Source organism: Macadamia integrifolia, unplaced genomic scaffold (genome assembly GCF_013358625.1).
Source record: "Macadamia integrifolia cultivar HAES 741 unplaced genomic scaffold, SCU_Mint_v3 scaffold1491, whole genome shotgun sequence".
Classification (NCBI taxonomy): domain Eukaryota; kingdom Viridiplantae; phylum Streptophyta; class Magnoliopsida; order Proteales; family Proteaceae; genus Macadamia; species Macadamia integrifolia.
The window spans coordinates 1-23,921 of NW_024868227.1; the positions used below are offsets into that span (position 1 = coordinate 1).

The window sequence follows — 23,921 nt, forward strand, 5'->3', positions numbered from 1 at the left end:
AAAATCATCAACAAGTGTGGTCATTTCATTCCCTCCTTAATTTAGGAGCAGGAGCCACACTCCCAAACAAATTTTTTTTTTCTCAATTTTTTCTTATTAGTTTTTGCAAGCTCTCTGTTAAATAAAATATGCAACTTATAGGATAAAGGCTTACATTAAAATGAATCCACCTTGCCTATAGGGCATAAATACACCCCATCCCCTAAAGAACCTCCCTGATATATGATGTAATGACACCTTTCATTAGGAACATGCCTGGATTGCCCAAGAAGCATTCGTCGAAATTCAGCTTCACAAAATCCTTGAAAAGGAATCCCACAAGAAGTTGGCCACTCAACAACCTTGGAGATTTGTATCCATTGACCTTGTCCAAACATCACATTAAAAGACTACCTTTGGTTTGACTGTTCGATCCCAGACATCTAAGTTGCCAAATTGAGATTTGATAGTCTCCTAAATTTTTTGACCAAAGAAAGATAAGACTAGGGACAGGGGCTGGATTATGAAGTAATATAATCTACATTATTGGTTGTAGAGACTACTGGATTAGGTTTTAGAGACACATTAGAAAGATAAAGCATATACATGTTGGGTTTAGAATATCGGGAATGACTTCTCACATTGTTGGAGTTGGTAAACCTTGCTTATCGTATGTTCGGATCGTCTTCGGCCTCAAAACAGAGAACCACGTGATAATTGCTTCCTTTATGAGGCTGGGATGGTCCTACACAACGCCGAGTTCGATCTCCCATAAATCCTAGAGTAAGAGTAATTCAAGTGGTCTAGGGGTAGGGGGTCGGTCGTTTCGTCATACATGACGTAGGTCACATTCTAAACCCTTCCAGATGCAGGGCGGCCATACCTTCATCCACCAAGGTATCATGTATCGGGACAACATATATTTAAATGGTTGGCCTCCTCAAGCTACTAATATTTTCATCAAGTTCTCGAAGTCGTCGCTTTAGACCCTGGTCACCGTTGTGACGCACCTCCTCGCCTCTTCTCCTTCTGCCTCTATAAATCCAGGGTGGGCTTCTCAACCAGGTGATCTAGCCTCTCTATCTCGACGGCTTTGGCTCATCACTGGGGATGGACGGTCAGTCAAAGGTGCAAATCAATCCCCATAATTTGTCAGTGCAAATAGAGAATTAACTGATCACTTGATTTTTTTTTTTTGGTAATCAAAAGAGGCCTGATTATTAAATCATTTTTCATTTGATTGTAAGAAGTAACCCGAGAACTCAAATATAGAGCTTGGGAGGCGTGAACCCGAATAAGATCCGAATAAAGAGTACTTAAAAACTAATTAAGTCTGATAGATTTTTTTTTTCTTTTTCTTTTTTTAGTTTTTTTTTATCATACAATTTGAAATCTTAATGGAGTTTAATTTTTGAAATAAGATTGTTGAATTAGGAATTTTTTTTATATAAATGATTTGGATCGCAAGCATGTTTTATGCATTTATATACTTTTTTTATGTTAAGAAATTATTATGTATTGTGTATTGAATGGATTATGTAGATTCGAGAAACAGATACATTTGTATAAAAAATAAACACAAGCAAAAAAAAATTGATTTTATATGTTGTTACTGTTCAAAAATCTCGTATCTATGTCTTTATAATAAAATATTTGCAATTAAAATTCACAACTATAAATCATCCGTCATTTAAAATCGCAGCTACAAATTGCGACAAAAAATTTTGCATCTAAAATTCGTAGTTATAGATTTTGCTGCACAAAAAATTAAATCACTATAAAACATCAGTTACAAATTTTAGAGCATAAAATTTCGCAACTAAAATCCATAGTTATAGGTTTTTTTGCACAAAAAATATGCCCATACAAAAGTGTAGTTACAAATTTTGGGACACAAAATTTCGCCACTAAAATCTGCAGTTATAGATTTGTTATAAAAAAAATTCATAATAGAAATCTACAACAATAAATTTATTACGGAAACATTCGCAGCTAAATATCCATAGCTATAAAATTTGATGTGAAAAAAATTCACAGTTAGATTTGTAGCAATAGATTTGATGCAGAAAAATTCGCAATTATAGAATACATTTTCCCTGTGGTGTGAAATCGCAGCTACAAATGTAGCGACGACACTTGTAGCTGTGAATAGCAAACCTCAGTTAATCTGCAATAATTGCCCATTGCTACAGATTTTTAAACCTTTTACTGCAGAAAAAATTTCAATTAAAGGCTTCCTTTGTTGTAGTCCTACATTATCGAATTTGAATCTTCTCGAGGTACCAGTGAGAGGAAAGATAGACATAGTATAAGAGATAGAAAATAGGGAAGAGACAACCTCACTTGTAGGTCTCTAGGACGCCCATCTCCACCATGCAGAAGAGGATCCTAATCCCACATTATCCTTTTGCATGGCAACTAAGTGAATTATATAAGAAATATTCATATGACAAAATCATATACTCTATAATGCTAAGAACATGAAATGCTTCAATTTGCTTTAATAAATAAATAAAAAGAAGAAATATTTTGTTTCAATTTTTCTGTTAAGGTACATTTGGAATTAGGTTTAGTTGGGAATTAAGTTATATATCCTTGTAATATTAAGTAAATTGTTGGTGACTTTCGACTCATTAGTCTTTGCAATATCTTTTATAAAATCATAGCCAAAGATCCTTGCTTTTAGACTTAAGGGAATACTGCACTGTAAGATTTTCAATTAGGTGGGTTAGCACAGTCAAGATTTGTTTCCAAAACTGGTTTAGTGGTATTAACTACAAATGGAGTAAGCAGAAAGGATCCAATAATGATAAATGATCTCTATTGAGATATTGGATCCTATTAGCACACCTTAATAATATGAAATATTGTATTATTATGTGTGAACCTAAGGTATTGTTTCCTTAATGGGGAGAAAACCCTAATTTTTTGTAGGGTTGGTCCCTACCCTCACCCCTATATATAGTTATCACTGACCCATTAAGTGAGGCTAATGATCTAAAGCAAAAGGGAAAGAGGGTAGACCAGACCAACGTTGATCGTGTTGTACAAAGAGTATACGAAAAGAGAATGGGGATATGTTATTCTTCAGCCATGGATTCAGGTATGCCTAAAACATATCTTTGTAGTGTTTATCGTGCATGCTCATTGATCTCCATGATCGTTTTCCCATTTATTTTCTTTCATGTACAAGATCATTTCCTCCTTCCAGGCTGCCTTTGTGTCTGCTAGACAGATTTCTGACAATATTATTCTTGCTCGGAGATTTTCCCTTTTCTTACAAAAACAAAATGTAAGACTAGTTATGTGGCAACAAAATTGAATATGGCTGAAGCTTATGACAAACTAGAATGTGGCTTCCTTAGAGCCATTTTTTACTACCTAGGGTTTGGAGAAAAATGGAGAGATATTATTAGCTACCTTGTTAGTTCCTCATCCTTGTCCATTAAACTTAAAGGCTCTATTTTTTAATTCTTTAAACCCTTTGGAAGGATTAGACAAGGATGCTCTTTGATCCCTTTCCTCTTCATAATTGATATAGAAGTATTATCCAGATTGCTTTCCACCTATAGAGATCTCAATTTTTTTAAAGGAACCAAAGTAGCTAGATGGTCTCCTAAGATATCTCATCTTTTTTCATTGATGATATATTTATTTTTGAGAGATTTACATCCACCTCCCCCTTGCGTTTGCTTTTATTATGTCATCCTGCCCTAATTTCACATTTAAACAGATAAAACTAACACCGTAAAAATCTTTTGAGTTTACTCCGTTAAGTGGAGATATTTTACATTGAGTACCCATTTTGTCGTTATTGAGTTCAATCTACCATCGATGAAATCTTAGAATGAAAAGGGTTTGAAGCTCTCCGGCCATTGTTGCTTCTTCTCTGGTATCTATAACACTCAAAAGGAGTAAGAGAGGCGAGTTGCAGAGATGCTGCAGAAGCGAGTTGCAGGTCTTCTCCCTCTATTTCTTGGTTCACCTTCTGTTGGCTGATTTATTCGCGTCTTTGCCTTTTGCGTCATACTTGGATGCTACTTGCAAGGAGTCGATGCTTGCCCCTTTACAAGTCTTTCATTTCTGGATTTTCTTTTTAGTTTTTAAATACCTTCTCCACCACCATCTTGAAATTTCTTCTCCTTTGTCACGATATAGGATATATATGTTATTTGGTTCACTCTACTTACTATTCCATCTTGGGTTCTTTTGCCATTTTTTTTGCAGGAGAGAAGGGTGATTGACAAGTTTAGCCTATGGGCTAAAGGAGGCCTTGGCGGCAACGGGTGCTCCAGCTTTCGTCGCAGTCGGTGTGATCGCTGGGGCAAACAAGGAGGGGCTTGGTACGGGAAGGAGCCGATGTCGATGCTGATGGCAGTGGCGGTGGCACAAGGGCAGGATGCTAATCATAGGAATGGTGGGGAGGAATGAGGCTACGGGGATCTGCGATGTGGGTTATGGCTTTGCACAGGGCGCATCTTATCGATTGGGCTCCCAGCGGGAGTTGCAGCTTTTTCAAGGCTTCCCCCTCTAGGTCTCTTTCATGTGTGGATAACAGAGGCTCTCTCTCTCTGTCGATAAAAGCGAGTAAGAAAACAGGAGAACTCTAGGCGGCGGCTCTGTGTTTTCCAAGGCTTCCCCCTCTAGGAGCTTACCGTGTCCGCAGTTGGCATGAGAGGACTGAATTTAGATGTTTTTTCCAAAATCAATATGAAAGGGGTGGGTGGCTAGGAAGAGAGAGAGAGAGAAGCGGAAAATAATCCACTGTTTTTTCTCATCCCTGTTTTTTCTTGTTTTGCTACATGTAGAAAGCGACACGTGGACAATTTTAAGACCAACGCACCGGATGTAATAATCTTCACCCAATCTTGACCGTTGATCTCCTTGTTGTCCACGTGTCGCATTCTGCAGGTAGCAAAACAAGGAAAAACATGGATGAGAAAAACAGAGGATTTTGATCCGAGAGAAGCGAGGGTAGAGAAAGGATGGATGCAGTGTTGCCTCTGTTTTTAGGCATCCTATTTCATGATCATTGAACAGATTGATAAGAAGGAGAGAAGAAAAGGTTGAGTTATGGGCAAATGGAGAGGAAGAAGAAAGGGTAAAATAGGGGTAATTTTGTCTTTTTAAATTAAAAACTAACACTAGTCTTGCTAGATTTGTGGGTTTAAATGTAATAAACAAAATTTGAATGGGGGTGATGTAATAAAGGCCAATGCGAGTGGAGATGGACGTAAATTTCTCTTTATTTTTTATATAGCCACTAATGAGGATATCTCAATTATCAAATGCATTCTGGATCTCTTCTCTTATCTTTCAGACTTTATGGTTAACTATGGAAAATGTTATTTTGCTCCAATGTGCTTTCATCCCTTAAAGATTTTTCTCTAACATTCTTGGGATTAGAAAAATGATTGCTAATTCCACCTATCTTAGTACTAGCCTTTTCCACCCTAGAGCCAAAGATATTGATAAGATGTAGCCATGTTATGAAGAGTTGATAAAAAACTTGCTTTATGGAAAGTTAACTTACTCTCTTTTGTAGGAAGAACAATTTTAGTTCAATCAACTTTATCATCTATCCGCTCTTAACCTAATATCCTGTTTTGTTTTGTAAAGTTATTTGCAGAAAATTGGACTCCATATATCCGCAATTTTTTGAATGGTGAAAGAGACCAAATTAAGAAATCCCATCTCATTGGATGGCACAAAGTCTGATTGCCTAAGTCCTATGGTGGGTTAGGGATTAGAAGTTCAGAAACCCAAAGTAGAGTCCTCCTTCTAAAACTTTGGCTAATGTCTTTATTATTGAGGAATTTTCTCTTTGGGGATAGACCTTAAAAAGGAACTACTTCCCAAATAGGTCTATTTTTTATCATGTTACCATTAAAAAAGGGGATCTATCATATGGAACAACATTGTAAGTATCCACCCTTTACTCAAGAAAATGGCGATAAGAAAATTTGGCAATGGATCTAACACTTTTGTTTGGACCGATCCTTGGATCACTTCTTTTCCCAATTTCTCTCTATCACCAAATTATGTCTCAGGACAGACACCTGCTTCTTTACTCTGGGTTAGTGGTTTTCTTTGTAGAAATGATTGGTATGTTAAGTTATTATCTCCATTGTTTCCTTTACCGGTTGTCAATGCAATCTTAAAATTTCAAATTTCCTTTAATAATGACTCTTGGTGGTGTTGCCTCTATCAAAAAAAAGGGAGGGGGGGGTTCTTACTATCAATTTGGCTGTCGATTTTTTTTTTTTTTTATCATATAATACTTCTACTAACCCAATTGGAATCTCAAACATGTGTATTTGTAGATCTTTTTGCTAACATTGGTGGCGTTTCTTTTGAAAACAGAAAAATTATCCAAAATTGAAATGTTCTTCTGATTACTCATGATGGTTCCCTACAAAAGACATTGTCGGTAAAATAAACTGAGATGGATCAGTCTTGTGGCTTGTGCCATAACCAATAGGAATCCTTATGGCATATATTCATCTCCTACGAATTTAGCAAACAAAAATGAGCAATCAACCCATTGAGCTCATAATTGAATTCATTAATGCATCTAATTCTTTACTTCTTTAATTAGATAAATTTTTTTACCATTTTTATTATTACATGCTATTTCCTACGGTCTATCCGGAACAAGGTCATCTTTACTAAAGTAAAGCCAAATCCATACTTGGTATTAAATCCTATTTTTTGAGTGGATTTCCCACTTGGGGAAGGTAACCCTAGAGCCATTACCTAATATTCAAATCATGAACATATATAATATGTTAATTCCATGTAATACGCCAACATCATTGATATATTCGGCAGTCAACCTAGGAAAAATATTGTTAGATGGCTGCTTGTATTATAAACAAAGTTAAATGTATCTCACTACATGCCATTTATATGATGACAGTACAAGCTTTGGAAGTCAGTGTACATGGCATTCTTAGGGGCTGAAGCAAGCAATAGATGGAGGATGCAGCATAGAAGAAATCTGGAATGACTCCAAGGAGATAAAATAATTATTGGTTAAGGGTAGCACTAAATTATGGCCTTGGAGCTCAATACCCCTTTTGTTAGATGTCCATACTGTTTTGCTTAAAATCACTTTTTACTTTAGGCCTATGAACGATATGGTCCTCACTATGCAGAGACTGCTACAAAGGCTATGAACAATGAGTTTTTCATCCACAATATTAACCATGGCATTGATGTTCTATCTTATATTCAGTAATTGCATCAAAAATAAATAAAATTGACAGTATGTCACACCTTTTTCGTAAGAACAATATGTCACAGTTTGGAGAGCCAAATAGTTGAGTTGAATCATGAAATTTGACATACAACTAATCAAATGGAGATCTACTTACCTCTCTTGCCGGTAAGTAGGGTTTTTTAGTATAAAAAGATTTATTAGTAATTCAATAGAATTTAAAAAAAGATGGGCGATTAAAAAAGGGATTAAAACACATGGGATGTATTTTACTGGTCTAGGAATCTAGAACATGCAGAACAGGGGAATCATCTTATTTGCCTATATGAAAAAGTATTACCATTAAAAATAGACATAATTAAGACCACTCTTTTTTCATGTTTAACAATATTTCTTTATTTCTTCAAAATTTATAATTAAAAATTGGAAAATTATCTAGTACCATCCTTAAATTTGAAAATAACTTGGAGTAATCCCTAAAAATGAAATAATGTCTACCGCACCCCTAATTTGTAACACCGTTAACTGAAAGTGAGAAATGTTCATTTTACCCTTATACTTAAACTCTAAAAAAACTCATTTTCTTCCAAACCATTACATGTTTTGTCTCACCAGGTACTCAGTCGCGACCTTAGCTGGGAAAGTGTATTGTTAGTAGCAGAAGGCTGCAGCTGATTTGAGTAGATCTGGCGACTCCGACGAGGTGACTCCGGCATAGCAGCAACTGGATTTGAAGGCTTGAACCCCTAGCAGCTAATTTTCCCATAGCTTGTAGCTTGAAGCCCTAGCAGCAACTGGATTCGAAGGCTAGCTCTAGCAGAAGCCCTAACAGCAACTGGAGTGACCCCCATTTCCCATCTGTATGCCAAGAACCGAAGGTAAGTGTTGTGTAATCTTTCTGATTTTGTAAAATTTTTGAACCCATTGACTTGCTTTAAGCATCAACCTTTCTTTGATTTCACCCTCTAGGAAGGGATGCAACATAGAGGATCAACCCCATCAACTAGAAAGTCTAAAAATCCTGATTTTTTTTCCTCAAATTTTCTCATTATTTAGAACTCTATGTATATTTGCCCTCTTTTTTTCATTTCTTTTTTGTTCCCCCGCTACAATCAAAGGGAAGGAAAAGAAAGTTGGGGGAAAACTAAAATGGGAAAATTGAATATTTTGTTTTTCTGTTTTGTCTTGAGAAAACTAGTCATTCTGAGAATGGAGTTTTGGACTCGGCTCAAATCACGACCTTTGAGAGTTCTATTTTCTGTACAAACAAAGTAAAGCCATCTGCCCTGTACATCTCCCAGCGACCATCAAATGAGGAGGAACCATCCCTGGTTCTTCGAGTTCTTCATCACTTTCATTAGAATCTGAGTAATGTAATAAAGAATTGAAATTATTACTCCTTTGGTTCATGTTGCAGGGGAAGGTAACCGGAAGTGAGTGAGATGTGTTTCTCTGTTTGTTGTTGTTGTTGTTATTCTTCTTCTTCTTCTTCTGTTGAGTAGCAGCAGAGTTATTGTTGGTAATGATAATTGGGGACGAAGGGCATTACAGTAACTTAACATACCCATGGGGGTAGATTGGCCATTTAGCGAAAAAATGCCTAATGACATCATCACTTAACGCCTTAAACATAACAGAATGGGTTTTTTAGATATAATTTTGAAAAAGTGAGGGGTCTAATGACATTATTTTCATTTTTAGGGGTTACTCCAAGTTATTTTCAAATTTATGGGTGGTACTAGATAATTTCCCTTAATTCTATTATAAAAATGGTTTGAAGATCACTATCTAGTGATGTAACCATTGTGCCAACACATGAACCGACTAGGGGAAGCACACATGCATCAACTAGGGGGTAGGATGGTCTTTTTGTCATCCGTGTCTGGACGTAGGAACATGAGACCAAGTAGGAATCTTTCTCCCTACAAAATTATACTTGTGACAAATTTTTTTTTTTTTTTTTTGATAATAATGCTTGTGATTGTAGTGGGTGAACTTGTGGTACAATGGTTAAGTTGCACTATTGCAACATGTTAGTCATAGGTTCAAAACCTGGAAACAACCTTTTTTGCAAAGCAAAAGGTAAGGTTGCATACAACTTTAATCTTAGAATACATTAGGAGGTAGCATTCTTTAACCCTTTCTCTCTCACTCATAAGTATGAAGTGTATAATATATTCTGCCGGTTTCTAACTTTTTTTTTTCCCCTCATCATTTCTTGGAAAAAATAAAAGGAGCAACACTATACATGAATAGCCATGGTTTTAAGTATCTCCGATACCGATACGATACCCTTCGATACGTATTTTAAATTTAGCCGGTCGATACGATACACACCGATACGATACATGGAATTTTTAAAATCCTTTCGTATCGATATATATCCTACAATACATACCGATATGCATCAATATACCACCAATACACATCGATACGATACGATATGCCTCGATACGACTTTATGAAAAATATAAAATTGAGGTAAAATGTACGTTTCGGTATGTATTGGTACGTATCGGTGAGTATCGGTATGTATATGTCGGCACGTATCGGTGAGTATCGATATATATCGATACGTATCGGTGAGTATCGATATATATCGATACGTATCGGTGAGTATCGATATATATCGATACGTATCGGTGAGTATCGGTACGTATCGGTGAGTACCGGAATGTACCGATACAGTGCGCTACGGTCATATAATGGCCAAGATGGGTAATTTTTCAGAAAAACACGATTTTTTGAAGGGTTTTTGTTCCAAAGTTGCTGTCAGCCATATTTCTCTCTAACTAAAGTGGAAATCAAGGTTGGGAACAAGTATTTTACATTTATGGGACAACTACAAACCTTGAATTCTTAGTACGATACCCTCAATTTAGTGTTTATGCATAATACATGTTATCAATAGCTTTTTTTAACAAATTCTTTATGCAAAAGTGTTTAAAAAAATGTTTCCTATCCATTTATGTGTGTATCTTTAGCGTATCTTAGTGTATCTCCGATACGATACGATACCCTCCGATACGTATCTTAATTTTGACCGATCGATACCGATACTTTAATCCTTATGAATAGCTTTTCAATGAGATGGATGATCATGTGTGGCATGTGGTCCATCTTATGAATACCACACCTTTCTAATGGACAGAATGTTCAAATTATTCTAAGAAGGGTTGAAAGGCTGGCTCTTAATTAAGTAGTTTTTCAAAGCCTTCAAATCTATCTATTTCCTTTTGTGCTTTCTTGGGTGGCTAGCAATCCCATTGCAGTCCAGAGAAGATGCTATAGAAGTATCGGTTTGTATCCAAGGAACAAGGGGATACAAAAATAACTAAAAGAGGTGTACAAACTAATCAGAGTAATGCTTCCTACTAAATGAAAAGAAAAAAGAAATTGATAGCACAGATCATGGATTTAGGGGACGGTATCAGTATAGATATCGAATAAGATTGGCATGTATTGGTTGGTTTTACCTTTTTTTTATTATTATTTTTTTAAAGTTTCACATTTTTACTGTTTTAGCCCTAAAAAGATAAAAATATTCAATCAGAATCGATTAGAGATCAGAAGTTGATCTCAACCGATGCCAATACAATACAATTCCGATACTTGAAACCAGGGCACAAATGAAAGTCTTTCTATGCTGATCCAATAACTTTGTGGCAATGGGCGGGCGTGCCCCTTAAATAGCTGCCTCTTAGTAAGCAGTTTATAACTTCGCACTATAAATTGATTGACGTCTTTCTTTACTCGAAGAAAAAATTATATGAATCTCACAAGACTACTATTACTTAGATGCCTTGTCATTATCAATAATATTTCTAACAAGTTGCCTACAAACACACGGCACGGAATATGTATCCACCATTTATGAATGAATGTGATTTTGAAATCAAAGAATGAAATTATCAAAACAATTGATGGAATCTTATTCCTATCTCATGAAAGAGTGATGAGATAAGTTAATTATATTTTTATATATCTACAAAATAATTTAAATTGATCACATATTAAATTTAAGATACAAAATCAACCATTAATTTGAGAACATTTCCATTCCATATATATGCCCAAATATGCATTTTCTAAGCAATCCCATGTAAGGGAGTTCACATCCTTTACAATAAACGGTGAGGTACAATGAACATTAAATGGTTGAGAACATTTAAACACGTACTCCAAAGGACTCTTAATCACCCACTGTTTACTATACCAATACAACCACTACACACGATTTTCACGCCATGCAAAGCTCCCTTCATTCTTTCTCCAAGATAGAAAAATTTAAATAAGGGAAAAAAAAAAGGGTTGGCGAAACAAAGAGGGTAGACTTTTAAAGAAGTATAATTCTTAAAGTGTGGGAAACGGGGCAAGCTGGTCAGCTGCTGCCAGCGGCAATTTTTTGTTTCGTTTTGCCTTTGGCGAAGGCGATACGTATTATGTTTGGGAAAGGTTTTAGTGTATGATGACTCACAGGCAAAAATGGTGGGTCAACACTAAGATATGGCAAATAATCAAGAATTAAAATTTCATGAACAATTAGACCCTAAGATCCTCTCCTCACATTTAATATATTCTAGATATCTAACGGTCAGAATTATTACATCATTCTTATATGTGTTAAAAATATTAAAATAATCATATAATTTGTAAACTGTCAAACACCATAACATTTCTCAATTATAAATTTGATAATCACCATTTTAACAAGTGGCCATCACGCTGATCTCGTTCAACCCCTTTTAAACTGTATGAGTAAAATCCACCGTCGGATTGGAATTTATAGTCAACGGTTTTACATCGAGTGTATCGAACCTCATTGCATTTAAACTTGTTCTCAGCTGCGCCACCGGCACCACCACATCCTCTCTCATCAACGGTTCCCGGCGGCCGAAACAAGAAACAATGCAGACCCTTCAATCTTCCCCAGCTGGTCCAGCCCTTCGCGTTTCCCCCATAGAACCTCTCCGTAAACAATCCCCTCAGCTCTCTACTTCAGCCAGAGTGGATCCTAAGAAGCAGAAGAAACTATGGATGAAACCCATCTCTGCTTCAGCTCCAAAAGCTTCCTCTGCTCCCAAGAGAGAGAGGGACCCAAAGAAGAGAGTGGTTATAACGGGTATGGGTGTCGCCTCTGTATTTGGTAACAACGTCGATGTGTTCTATGATCGTCTTCTCTCTGGTGAGAGTGGCATTGATATCATCGATCGGTTTGATGCTTCAAAGTTTCCCACTCGATTTGGTGGCCAGATTCGTGGGTTCAGCTCTGAAGGTTATATTGATGGCAAGAACGATCGTAGACTTGATGATTATCTTAGGTTCTGTATTGTTGCTGGTAAGAAGGCCCTTGAGCATGCTTCCCTTACTCGTGATGGCCTCTCTAAGCAGGTATGAGCTTCCCTGAGTTTGTTCTGTTTATACTTAATAATGCTTTAATGCTCATTACTTGTTGATTTCGAGTTTCAACATAATGGGTTTTCCTCATTTGGCATATAATGCAAGAGAAGCAAAGGAATTAGCGTATTGGATCCAAGAATGTGTTTTTTTTATGATTCTTCATTTCAGTATGAATTGGAGGGTTTCAAGCTCTCAATTTATGTGTGAATCACGGTACTTAATATGTGATTCATTGTGGTTTGAATTGAAGACTTGCTTTTTGCTCTATCTATTTCTAGATTTTTCATAGTATAAAGTGATTGATTTATCGAAAAATAGAGAGTGATTTAGATCTGTTTTTCTTTGGGCATTCTAATAGATATATATCTTAGGGTAATTTACAACGCCACCCCCTGGAGAATTCCAATATTAGAGGGACACCCCCTCTCTTTCACCAAATTAGCCTCGGACCCCCTACCGTCAGTCACTGTTAAAGAATATACCTTATATGCTGATGTCAGCAATAATATTTTATTTAAAATACCAAAATACCCTTGCTCTAAGTATCTCTCTCTCTTCTCTTTCGTTTTTGGCCTTTTTTCTGAATTTCCCCAAACTCACCGAACCACTCCTCCTCCCCCACCGGAGATCTCACTCTCCACCTCCGTGACCCTCCAAGTGCTCCCACCATCGTCGCCTTTGACCAAATCATCTATTTTTCGATTCTTCCGCACTTCGTTTCTTGTATTGAAATCCTGATTTTGAACCCTCGGTGGGGGTTTCAATTCTCCTTCCAAATACTCTGTTCGGTTTCAAAGCTCGATCCGGTACCATGGCCGCTGCAAGTGCTCTAATCACCAGGAAAGAGGTTTTAACTGTAACTCTCTCTCTCTCTCTCTCTCCATTTGTTAAAAAACATCTCTACTTTCAGCCGAACAAGGTGGAAGAACAGAGAAAAACCAGAAAATCATATAATGGAGACGGATCAGATGAGCTTCGCCGTGCCGCCGAGCGTCGTCGCCGCAAGCGCCGCCTCCGAATAGAACCACCTCTCAACTCCCTCCGTCACACCCAGCCCCAACAACGTCCCATAAACCCTAACCCTAATCCTAATGCCCCCAAACTCCCAGAATCCGTCACTGTCCTCACCGGCAATCGCCTCAACCTCCACAACCGAATCCTTACCCTCATCCGCCAGAACGACCTGGATGAAGCCGCACTCCTCACTCGGCATTCCATTTACTCCAATTGCAGACCCACCATCTTTACTTGTAACGCTGTCATGGCCGCTCTCCTCCGCCAATCTCGATACTCCGATCTCCTCTCGCTTCATCGATTTATCACTCAGGCTGGTGTCGTTGCTAACGTCGTCACCCACAATCTCCTCATTAACGCCTACTGTGATTGTAGGAAAACTGATACTGCTCTTGAACATTATAAGCAGCTTATCAATGATGCCCCTTTTAATCCTTCTCCTACTACTTATCGCATTCTTGTGAAGGGGCTTGTGGATAACAACAAGGTTGATCGGGCTGTAGAACTGAAAAATGAGATGCTTGAGAAGGGTTTCGCTCCGGACTCAATTGTCTATAATCATCTCATGTTGGGGCTAGTGAAGAAATTAGATCCAGATGGAGTTCTGGCTTTATACGAGGAATTAAAGGAGAAGCTAGGGTTTGTTTCGCTGATGCTGATGCTGCCGCTGCCATGATCTTCGGTGCTCTGCACGATCACCTCTGCTTTTGATGTCTCGGTGAAGGTGAGTATAGGTAGGGGGGAAGAGGAATTGGGTTAAAAATGTCTTTTGATGATAAGGGTATAATGGTACTTTTAATTTTTCACTTAACAGTGACTGACGGTAGGGGGTCCGAGGCTAATTTGGTGAAAGAGAGGGGGTGTCCCTCTAATATTGGAATTCTCCAGGGGGTGGCGTTGTAAATTACCCTATATCTTATTGAGTTTCAGGTTTTAATGTTTTATACACATGCTTCCAAATTATGGACTGTACCATAGCATCTCTACCGTTTGTTTTGAAAATTTAAATCCTGTTTTGCCATATTTCCATGTAGATATACTATTTATGTTAGGAACAAGAAGATTACATCCACTATTGCAGTTGTTTTGACAATTATTGTTTCATGTAAGAACTACAAAAGCCATGACTCTGACTGGGCTGGTTATAGATCCTACAACTGAAGCACAATCAGTTTGAACAATTGCCCAAAGACCAAAAAGAAGCCTTATACAATGGAATTACATACTTCTGCTGGTATGCTTCTGGAGCTTACATAGAATCCTAGGCAAGTCTGCCTAAAACGCAATCCTAAAACGATGCCGAAGATAATGGAAAAATAGAACAAACAATGCACAGAGATTTATGAGATTCGGCAAGGTTGTCTACATCCCCGGTGAGATGAGATCATGCTTCACTGTCAATGGAGAGTAGGGTTACAACGTTCGTCCCTCACACGTCTCAGTTTTTCTTGCATTACAGAGAAAGAAACTCTCGCTACAAATATATAGCGAAAAAACCCTAATCTAAAAAGTACACAATTGCCCTCAAATAAAAAATTTGAGCGGGGGGCTGTGTCCCCCTACACCTCGGCTATGCGGGGGCCCTTGCAACCCGCACTACCCACTAACCGGCTAGCAGGACCACTGTCCTGCCTGTCTAGGTGCTACACCAATACTCCTTCGATTAAACTCTGACGGAATACAAGACATCGTACACCAATAATCTCCATCTTGGCTTGAATTCTGTTGAGCCTCCTGTAAAGATAACATGTAGACGTCTTCATCCCCGTACCTCATGAGAGATACAAACCCGCACCTATTTAGTGTGTCCCTCATCTTCAACAGTGAGTAATATTAATCAAGTCCAAACAGGACTCAAACTTCTCTGTAGTAACTGGTTTAGTAAACATATCTGCAAGATTGAGATCTATATGAATTTTTCTCAAATGAATACTGCCCTCTGACACAAGCTCCCTGATCTTGTGAAATCTCACATCAATATGCTTTGTCCTTGCATGAAGCACCTGATTCTTTGCAAGATGTATGGCACTCTGACTATCACAATGTAACACTATACCTCCTTGCTCTAACCCCAACTCACGAACTAGTTCAGCCAACCAAACTCCTTCCTTGGCAGCCTCAACTGCCACCATGTACTCTGCCTCTGTAGTTGACAATGCAATTGTAGACTGAAACATCACCCTCCATGATATAGGTCCACCAGTAAATGTAAATAAATACCCTGTAGTAGACCTCCTCTTGTCTAAATCACCTGTATAGTCGGAATCAACATAACCTGCCAATTTTGTGGAACTTCCTTTGCCACTGAACATAACACCTATATCTTTAGTCTTGCTCAAATATCTGAAAAATCCACTTAATTGCATTCCAATGCTCTATTCCTGGATTACTCATGTATCTGTTAACAACACTGACTGCATGAGACAAATCTGGCCTGCTACAAACCATACCATACATGAGATTCCCAACTGCGCTAACATAGGGGACCTGAGACATATGCTCCACCTCCTCATGTGTTGTAGGGCATTCCCTTTCAGATAATTTGAAGTGGCTGGCTAATGGAGTACTAACCGGCTTAGCCATTTCCATGTTGAAACATTTTAGCACTTTTTCAATAGACCTCTTCTGAGTTACCCAAAGTTTACCTGCATTTCTATCACTAAGGATTTCCATGCCAAGGATCTTCTTAGCAGCACCAAGATCATTCATCTCAAATTCAGCACTCAAAAAAGACTTCAAAGAGACTATGTCATGTTTGTTCTTTGCAACAATGAGCATGTCATCAACATAAAGCATCAACAAAATGATGGAATTATCACTTGACACTTTATAATAAACACAACTATCATACTCACTTCTTGTGTAGCCAATCTTCATTATAAGGGAATCAAAGCGCTTGTACCACTGCCTAGGAGATTGCTTAAGACCATAAAGCGACCTCTTAAGCAGACAAACATGATCTTCCTTTCCCTGCACCTTGAAACCCTCAGGTTGTTCCATATAAATCTGTACCTCCAGGTCATCATGAAGAAATGCAGTCTTCACATCAAGCTGTTCAAGCTCCAAATCATACATGACCATCAAAGCAAGTAATACCCAGATCAAAGTGTGTTTTACCACTGGAGAGAATATTTCATTGTAGGTTATCCCCTCTTTCTGTGCATAGCCCTTAACTACAGGTCTGGCTTTATACCTTTCACGCTCCTTCTCAGATGCTGCCTCTTTCTTACGAAAAACCCATTTACACCTAATGATTTTTCTTTCCTTAGGTTTTTTCACAATCTCCCAAGTCTTGTTCTTTTGTAGAGACTCCATTTCCTCCATCATAGCTACCATCCATTTTTCATGTTGTGTATCACTCAAAGCATTATAGTAGGAAAATGGATTACCTGTACCTACAGTGAGGGCATAGGCAACCATGTCCTTAAACCCGTATCTCACAGGTGCTTTGTGAATACGCTTCCCTTTACCCTTTACCCTTTGCCACAGTATAAGAAACTTCTACTGTTTCTTATTGTCCTGGTAAGTCACTGGATGACTCATTCTCTCTTATTGTTTTTGACTCATCTAACTCCACTTGCACAGTAGAACCTTCTTTATTTTCATCAACTGCTTGTGAATTACAATTTGACTTCACCATATGAGACTCATCAAACACAACGTCCTTACTAACCATAACTTTCTGTGAACTTGGATCTCACAACTTGAATCTCTTTATGCCTTTCTTAAAATCAAGAAAAATACACCGCTTAGACTTTGAATCTAACTTGGAATGTTGCTCACTCTCAACATGTGCATAGGCTGGACAACTAAATATTTTTATAATAGAATAATCTACTGGTTTTCCTGTCCATATCTCTTCAGGAATTTTACAATCAATCGCCTTTGATGTAGACCTGTTGATGAGGAAACATGTCATATTCACTGCTTCTGCCTAAAATCTCTTGCTCAATCATACATTCAACCTTATACTCCAAGCTCTTTCTAAAAGTGTTCTGTTCATCCTTTCAGCTACACCATTTTGTTGTGGTGTCTTTGGAACCGTGAAGTCACGTGTAATCCCTTCAGCTTTGCACAATTTTAGAAATGGCTTGTACGTGTACTACCCTCCATTATCTGTTCTCAAGTACTTAATTTTCTTTCCTGTCTTCCTTTCTACCTCAGCCTTCCATTCCTTAAATTTAGTGAACACCTCACTTTTATGCTTCATGAAGTAGATCCAAACTTTCATTGAGTAATCATCAACAAAGGTCACGAAGTATTCTGCCCCACCTTTAGATTTTGTTATTGAAGGACCCCATACATCGCTATGTACATAATCAAGCACCCCTTTACTCTTATGTTTTGCAGTTTTGAAACTAACCTTGCACTGTTTTTCGAACACACAATACTTGCAGAAGTTCAGTTTACAAGTTTTCACTCCCTTCAATAGTTTTCTTTTATGAAGCTCCATCAATCCTCTTTCTTCCATATGCCCTAATCCCATATGCCACAGATAAGTATCATCTGTATCAAATCTTGCATTTGTCACAGATGCTCCACCTATAATAGTGCTTCCTATGAGTCAGTATAGGTTTCCTATTAGCTATCCTTTCATGACAACCATAACACCCTTAATAACTTTGAGAACTCCACCTTCTGCTATGTACTTGCAGCCCTTTGAGTCAAGTGCCTCCAAAGATACTAAGTTTTTTTTTAATTCTGGTACATATCTCACATCTACTAGAGTTCTTACTATCCCATCAAACATTTTGATTTTGATAGTGTTTATCCCAATGGTCTTGCATATAGCATCATTCCCCATTAGGACAGACCCACCATTATATAGTTGATATGTATCAAACCAATCTTTATAAGGACACATGTGATATGAACATCTAGAATCTAAAATCCAAGAATCAGAAGGTTGATTCTTACCAGATGATATAGAGAGCACATCTCCATCATCTCCATCTGAACTGTTAGCCACACTAGCTTCCTCAGATGTCTTATCTACACCTTTCTTCTTCAAGTCTGCCTTTCTCTTCAAGCACTGTCTCTTCAGATGATCTTCCTTCTTGCAATAGTAACAAGAGACATTTGTTTTTGCCCCTTTTGATTTCGATTGACTTTTCCCAGATCCCTTCCAATTTGATCTCCCTTTTTCCTGCTCCTTGTCACCTCCGAAAGACCTTCTCCTCGAGATTTCATACTACTGGTCTTCTTCCTTGTATCATTGGACATTAGGGCAGCTGCGACTTCATTCATCTCAAGAGTCTCCTTCCCGTACAAGAGAGTCGTTACTAAGTGATCATATGATTCTGGGAGCAAAACAACAATAGTAATGCCTTGTCTTCATCCTTGATCTTAACCTCCAGATTTATAAGTTTACTTACGATTTGATTGAACATGTTAAGATGTTCTAATAGATCCATACCTTGCTCCATCTATAGAGAATACAATTGCTTCTTCACAAATAACTTGTTCGTTAAGGACTTCGTCATGTAGATGCTTCCAAGTTTTTCCCATAACTGCGGAGCAGATTCGATACCCACAACATATTGTAGGGCATCATCAGAAAGATTCAATAAAATAGCACTTATTGCCTTTTCCTCCATCTCTTCCCAATATTCATCAGTAATTTTTGTAATTTTCTTCGACTTTCTCAACGACGTTTTCGTCAAACCCTGTTGTATCAGAAGATCCTTCATCCTTTGACGCCAGATGATGAAATTGTTCTTCCCATTGAATCGTTTAATATCATACTTGACATTTGATCTCTTCCCTGCCATCGTGATAGTAAACCCTAGAAACGAAAACCTAGAGCTCTGATACGAATTTGTAGAAACGCAACCCTAAGATGATGTAGAAGATAATGAAAAAACAGAACAAAAAATGCACACAGATTTACAAGGCTTAGCAAGGTTTCCTATGTCCCCGGTGAGATGAGATCCTACTTCACTATCAATGGAGAATAAGGTTACAGCGATCGTCCCTCACACCTGTCGAGGTGCTGCACTATTACTCCCTAGATTAAACTCTGACGGAATACAAGACATCATACACCAACAAGAATGAGGAACCCTTCTCAACCTTTTGATTTTTTTTCTCCACGTGTCAGGCATATAGGCCTACAGGGGATGGCCTCTATGGAGAGGATCTGGATCCTTAAAAAAACTGTTAGAAAAAAGTCTAGGGAAATTTTGTCCAATATAACTGATCTATGTCAATCAAGGTTCTAAAACTTAGGTTCGGTCTTAGGATCGGTCAAGGCCAATAGCCCAACACCCATCCCAATCAGCTTGGATCAAACAATATCTGACAGGATTACCTTTCTAAAAATAACGATTTTACCCTTGGGCCATCCCCATGGATGGGGATTGGAGACCGATCAAGACCGAACTAATCCGATTCAGCCGATATTGACTGATCCAATCCAAGTTTTAGAATCATGATGCCAATATCGTATTGGTATGGTATCATTTTTTAAAGTGATCGATACCTGATTTAATATCGATATCATGCACTAAAACTATGCTTTGTGAGTGTGAGATTTGAAATTGACACTTGTCCAATATCCCAATCCAACAACTCGCGTGAGCGAGTGGCACATGTTTTCTTGTTTTACAATTATCCTAAGGTTTGCCAAAAAAAAAAAAAATTCCTAAGATATTGATTTGTTTTTTTCAATCGCCTTCCTAACTAGAGAGTCAGTAACGCTATTAATTTCTCTATAGATGTGGGAGAAATTATATTCCACAAAGTACGAGGATATGTGATGAATGTCATGGATGACAAGGGGCACATCAAGGGGTGGGTGTTTAGAAGGATCCCTTATAAGAAGAATAAGCTCTAGGTTATTGACTCCACACTAACCAATGGGGTTGGTAGCCTAGTGGTGAAAATGCCTTCAACCCATCACCGCTTGAGTCAACTGGTTGTAGGTTCGAGTCTTGGCATACCCACTATCGTCCATTGGTCCTACGGAAGCGCTGCTTGCCGTACGGGGGCTATGATCACTTCCATGGAGCACCCTTTTATTGTTACCAAAAAAAAAAAAAAATCTGACTCCACACTAATCATGTCATAGCATTTACCAATGGAATTGAGGAACAGGGGGTTTTTGAACCAAACAACACGCACAAAGAGGAAACCAAGGAGGATGTGATCGGCTATTTCCAATTGGGCTCCACTTTGCAGGAAGTAAAAAATGGCCAAATACCCCTGGATGACCCAATTTTCAAAAAATTTATTGTAAGAACAGGATACAGGTCAAAATGACCAAAATACCTCTGGATTTTCAAAGAATCCATTGCATGTCCAAGGTTTAGGTTTAATATGACTAAAATACCCTTACTTAGGTTAAGAAATACATAGGATGGCTAGTTTGACCAGAACAACCTCCATTTAGGTCATAAGTGGCCCTGCATGGCCACATTGACCAAACTAATCGAGGTATGTTGTCTACTAACACTTTGCAGGAACCAAGCATCAGTGCATTGAAAGTCTCCACTCGACAACCACCAGCTCAAGTAAGATATCAACCTCATAGTCAATTCCATTGGATAGGATTATATTAATTTCTTGATTTACCGAGGTTAACCATTTGAGTTTACTAATTAATTTCTGATTTCCAGTATCTTTGATTCACTGACTGATTTTTCAAATTTTACAGATTAAATTTATAGGATGTGGGTGAGGCCTACACTTTCAATCAGAGGAGAATTGGGCTCTACATAACCAAATCATGCACAATCTCATGGCACCCGACATTAGCATGCTATATATTGACAAATCAAATCTAGGTACTCTCGAATGGTACAAGAACGGCGTGAACAAGGATTTTTGGATACACCAAGGGTGTAATCAAATAAGATTTCTTCTTTGTGAATCCCAAACTTTTCTGAGCTGAAAATGGACTCAACCCCTATACCACTAGATAGTGCTTGGAAAGATGATTCTGAAGACGTTGCGGGCCTGTCAAGAAAAGATTTTTTTTGACGGGCCCATCAATTCTCATATTTTTAGGTCCAAAAGACTACAAATAGGCCCACTTCTTCGCTTTACCAACGAGAAAGAGATATAGAAAGGGACTTATGCCCACCTACCTTCCCTCTTGTCTACCTATCTCTCTCATAAAAGCCCACGTGCTGAAAAATATTCCTAGTCCCATCCTTAGCCTATTTCTTATCGCAACACCCCACTCAACCCAAAACAAACCCAATACCCAATAGCCAAATACTTATGCCCGACGAGCCTATCACCCCATTTTGTGCGTCAAAGTTCAGCATAAATTTCAAAAAATTCTAGAAGAGTCACTACAGGCGTGAAGCATCACAAGAAGGCCCAATTCTCCAAAGAAGGAAAATATATGGCGAAACCCACCTTCACTTGAGTCAGGGGACCATCATCAAGGTTCACATATATGGCGAAAGGGGCTGGCCCCTCTCGACCCGAAACAAGGGTCGAGAACAGGTATAAAAAAAAAAAAGGTATAGTGTAGACTCTCCATTCAAGTAGCATACATTGTAGTGTATCACTAATTTAGTCAAACATGCGGTGTAGTCTAGTTTAGGGGAATATTCACTTTCTAATCATCCAATAGAAAAATCGGTTCAATCAGGCGGAGTGGGTGTCTAACACTTTCCTAACTCCACAACCTGATACTTACTCTCATATCTAGACAAAATCAATTTTTTTGGCCCTTTCCCTATGAATTGGGCTCACCCATCGGGCCCTAGACCCTAATCTTAAGTGACGACTCCAAATTTTATGATTTCCAATCTCCAAATATTTGTCATTAATTATCATTAATACGCCTTGAAGACTACATCAAAGAAAATAATCGTCTATGAAATAGGCTTCCACGTGGCTTCAAACAAGGATGCGACGGTGTGGGGCCCACAAATTTGGACTAAAAAAAAAAGAGGGGGCCGAATTTCCTAAATCCTGGTGGTTACCCTTACAGGTCCCATCATACACAAGGAAGGTGGCATCCGGAAGCTTCTGTGGAGAACGGATCCATTAGGGGGTGTTTGGTTTGAATTATCCATCGGACCAGATTCCAGGGATTCAGGATTCTGGATCTAACTCATATGAATGAGTTTCTTTGGAATAATTTCCTTTTGGTAAAAAAACTGTTTGGTTACCCCGATTCTGTCACTTGATTCTAAGTGGAAAACTGTATGGTTACCCTGATTCTGTCACTTGATTCTGAGTGAAAACTGTTTGGTTACCCTGATTCTGGCCATTGATTCTGAGTGTAAAACTATTTGGTTACCTTTGAGTCTTTGAACCCATGTTCTGTTGGAAAAAAAAAATCCCAAAAACAAAACCAAAAACTAAAATTTGTTCCACACATGTACTTTATTTTTAATTTTTTTCCTTTTCTTTTTTATGGTAATATGTGAAAGAAAAAAAAAAGAGTGGAACTCGTGAACTATTAATTCTAATAGTGTAGTGCAGTAATTTATTTTTTTTATTTTTTATTTTTTATTTTTTTTGTAAATTGAAGAAGACAAAAAGAAGAACATTACAAGGCATGATTGTATTGTAGTTCATGTAATCGAAATAGGTATCGTGTATCATATAATTCAGATCTGAAATTAGCCCAAACCAGCGCATGATTTGGTTTATGGAGATAGATATGCTTCAAAGTGGGTAGAAACAATAGTCTCCAATGATTTTTACAAGTAATATAGGTCCTTAGGACCAAATGAGAGAAGAAGCATGTAAAGGTATAATATAGTACTGAGTTCATCCAGGTACTAGTAAATGCTAATTAAGCCTTTCTATCAAAAAAAAAAAAAAAAAGGATAATGAACTCAATATAATTACAATGGCTTCGGACTTTTCTTTTCCAAAAAATTCCAAAAAAGTTCATCCTACATTTTTGTTTAAATCAAGTTTCTTGACTATGTCAAGAACATCTCTCAATATCCTCATATGACCCTCAGATTCTTTTATTGCACCGTTCAAGTATCCTTTGATATAGTCTGATGAAGGGGAAGGAGATGATGAAGTTGATGTTTCTGAGCACAGGGACCTAGGTGGAGTCTGGTAAGTATCACAACTTGGGCTTGAACTTGATATCCATTCGAACATTCCACAACCTTTGTTTTCAACCTATAAAGCAAATAATCATCTTATAAGAATACAAGGAAATAAACATTCAAATCTTAAACATATGAAAAAAAATTAAATTAAATTAAACAAAAAATTTAAGAAATTCATACCCCAGTTGATTGTGGACAGCACAAAAAATATCGACCATAATTTGCACTTGTATTCGCAGTTCTGACCTTACACTGACCGTTCCCATACTCACACA

The 23,921-nt window shown here is 37.8% G+C and overlaps 2 protein-coding genes and 1 long non-coding RNA gene across 3 annotated transcripts; all 3 read left to right on the plus strand.

Moving 5' to 3' along the window:
• The first annotated feature begins 12,106 nt into the window (after positions 1–12,106).
• On the plus strand, positions 12,107–12,897 carry LOC122063914 (3-oxoacyl-[acyl-carrier-protein] synthase I, chloroplastic-like). The gene is made up of 2 exons (XM_042627597.1): positions 12,107–12,589; positions 12,877–12,897. The coding sequence occupies exons 1-2, from the start codon at positions 12,107–12,109 to the stop codon at positions 12,895–12,897; spliced, it is 504 nt and encodes a 167-aa protein (XP_042483531.1).
• A 512-nt stretch (positions 12,898–13,409) lies between these two features.
• LOC122063909 (pentatricopeptide repeat-containing protein At3g49240, mitochondrial-like) lies at positions 13,410–14,303 on the plus strand. Its single transcript, XM_042627593.1, has one exon. It carries the CDS (start codon positions 13,410–13,412, stop codon positions 14,286–14,288), a length of 879 nt encoding a protein of 292 aa, XP_042483527.1. The 3' UTR covers positions 14,289–14,303.
• Positions 14,304–18,499: 4,196 nt separating this feature from the next.
• LOC122063907 lies at positions 18,500–21,546 on the plus strand. The gene is made up of 2 exons (XR_006135508.1): positions 18,500–21,123; positions 21,267–21,546. It is a non-coding gene; the product is annotated as an uncharacterized LOC122063907 (long non-coding RNA).
• The last annotated feature ends 2,375 nt before the right edge of the window (positions 21,547–23,921 follow it).

Coding starts and splice junctions, on each gene's coding strand:
- LOC122063914 (XM_042627597.1), top strand. CDS start 12,107: ATGCAGACCCTTCAATCTTCCCCAGCTGGTCCAGCCCTTCGCGTTTCC. Junction 12,590..12,876: donor GTGATGGCCTCTCTAAGCAG/GTATGAGCTTCC, acceptor ATCTATTTCTAG/ATTTTTCATAGTATAAAGTG.
- LOC122063909 (XM_042627593.1), top strand. CDS start 13,410: ATGGCCGCTGCAAGTGCTCTAATCACCAGGAAAGAGGTTTTAACTGTA.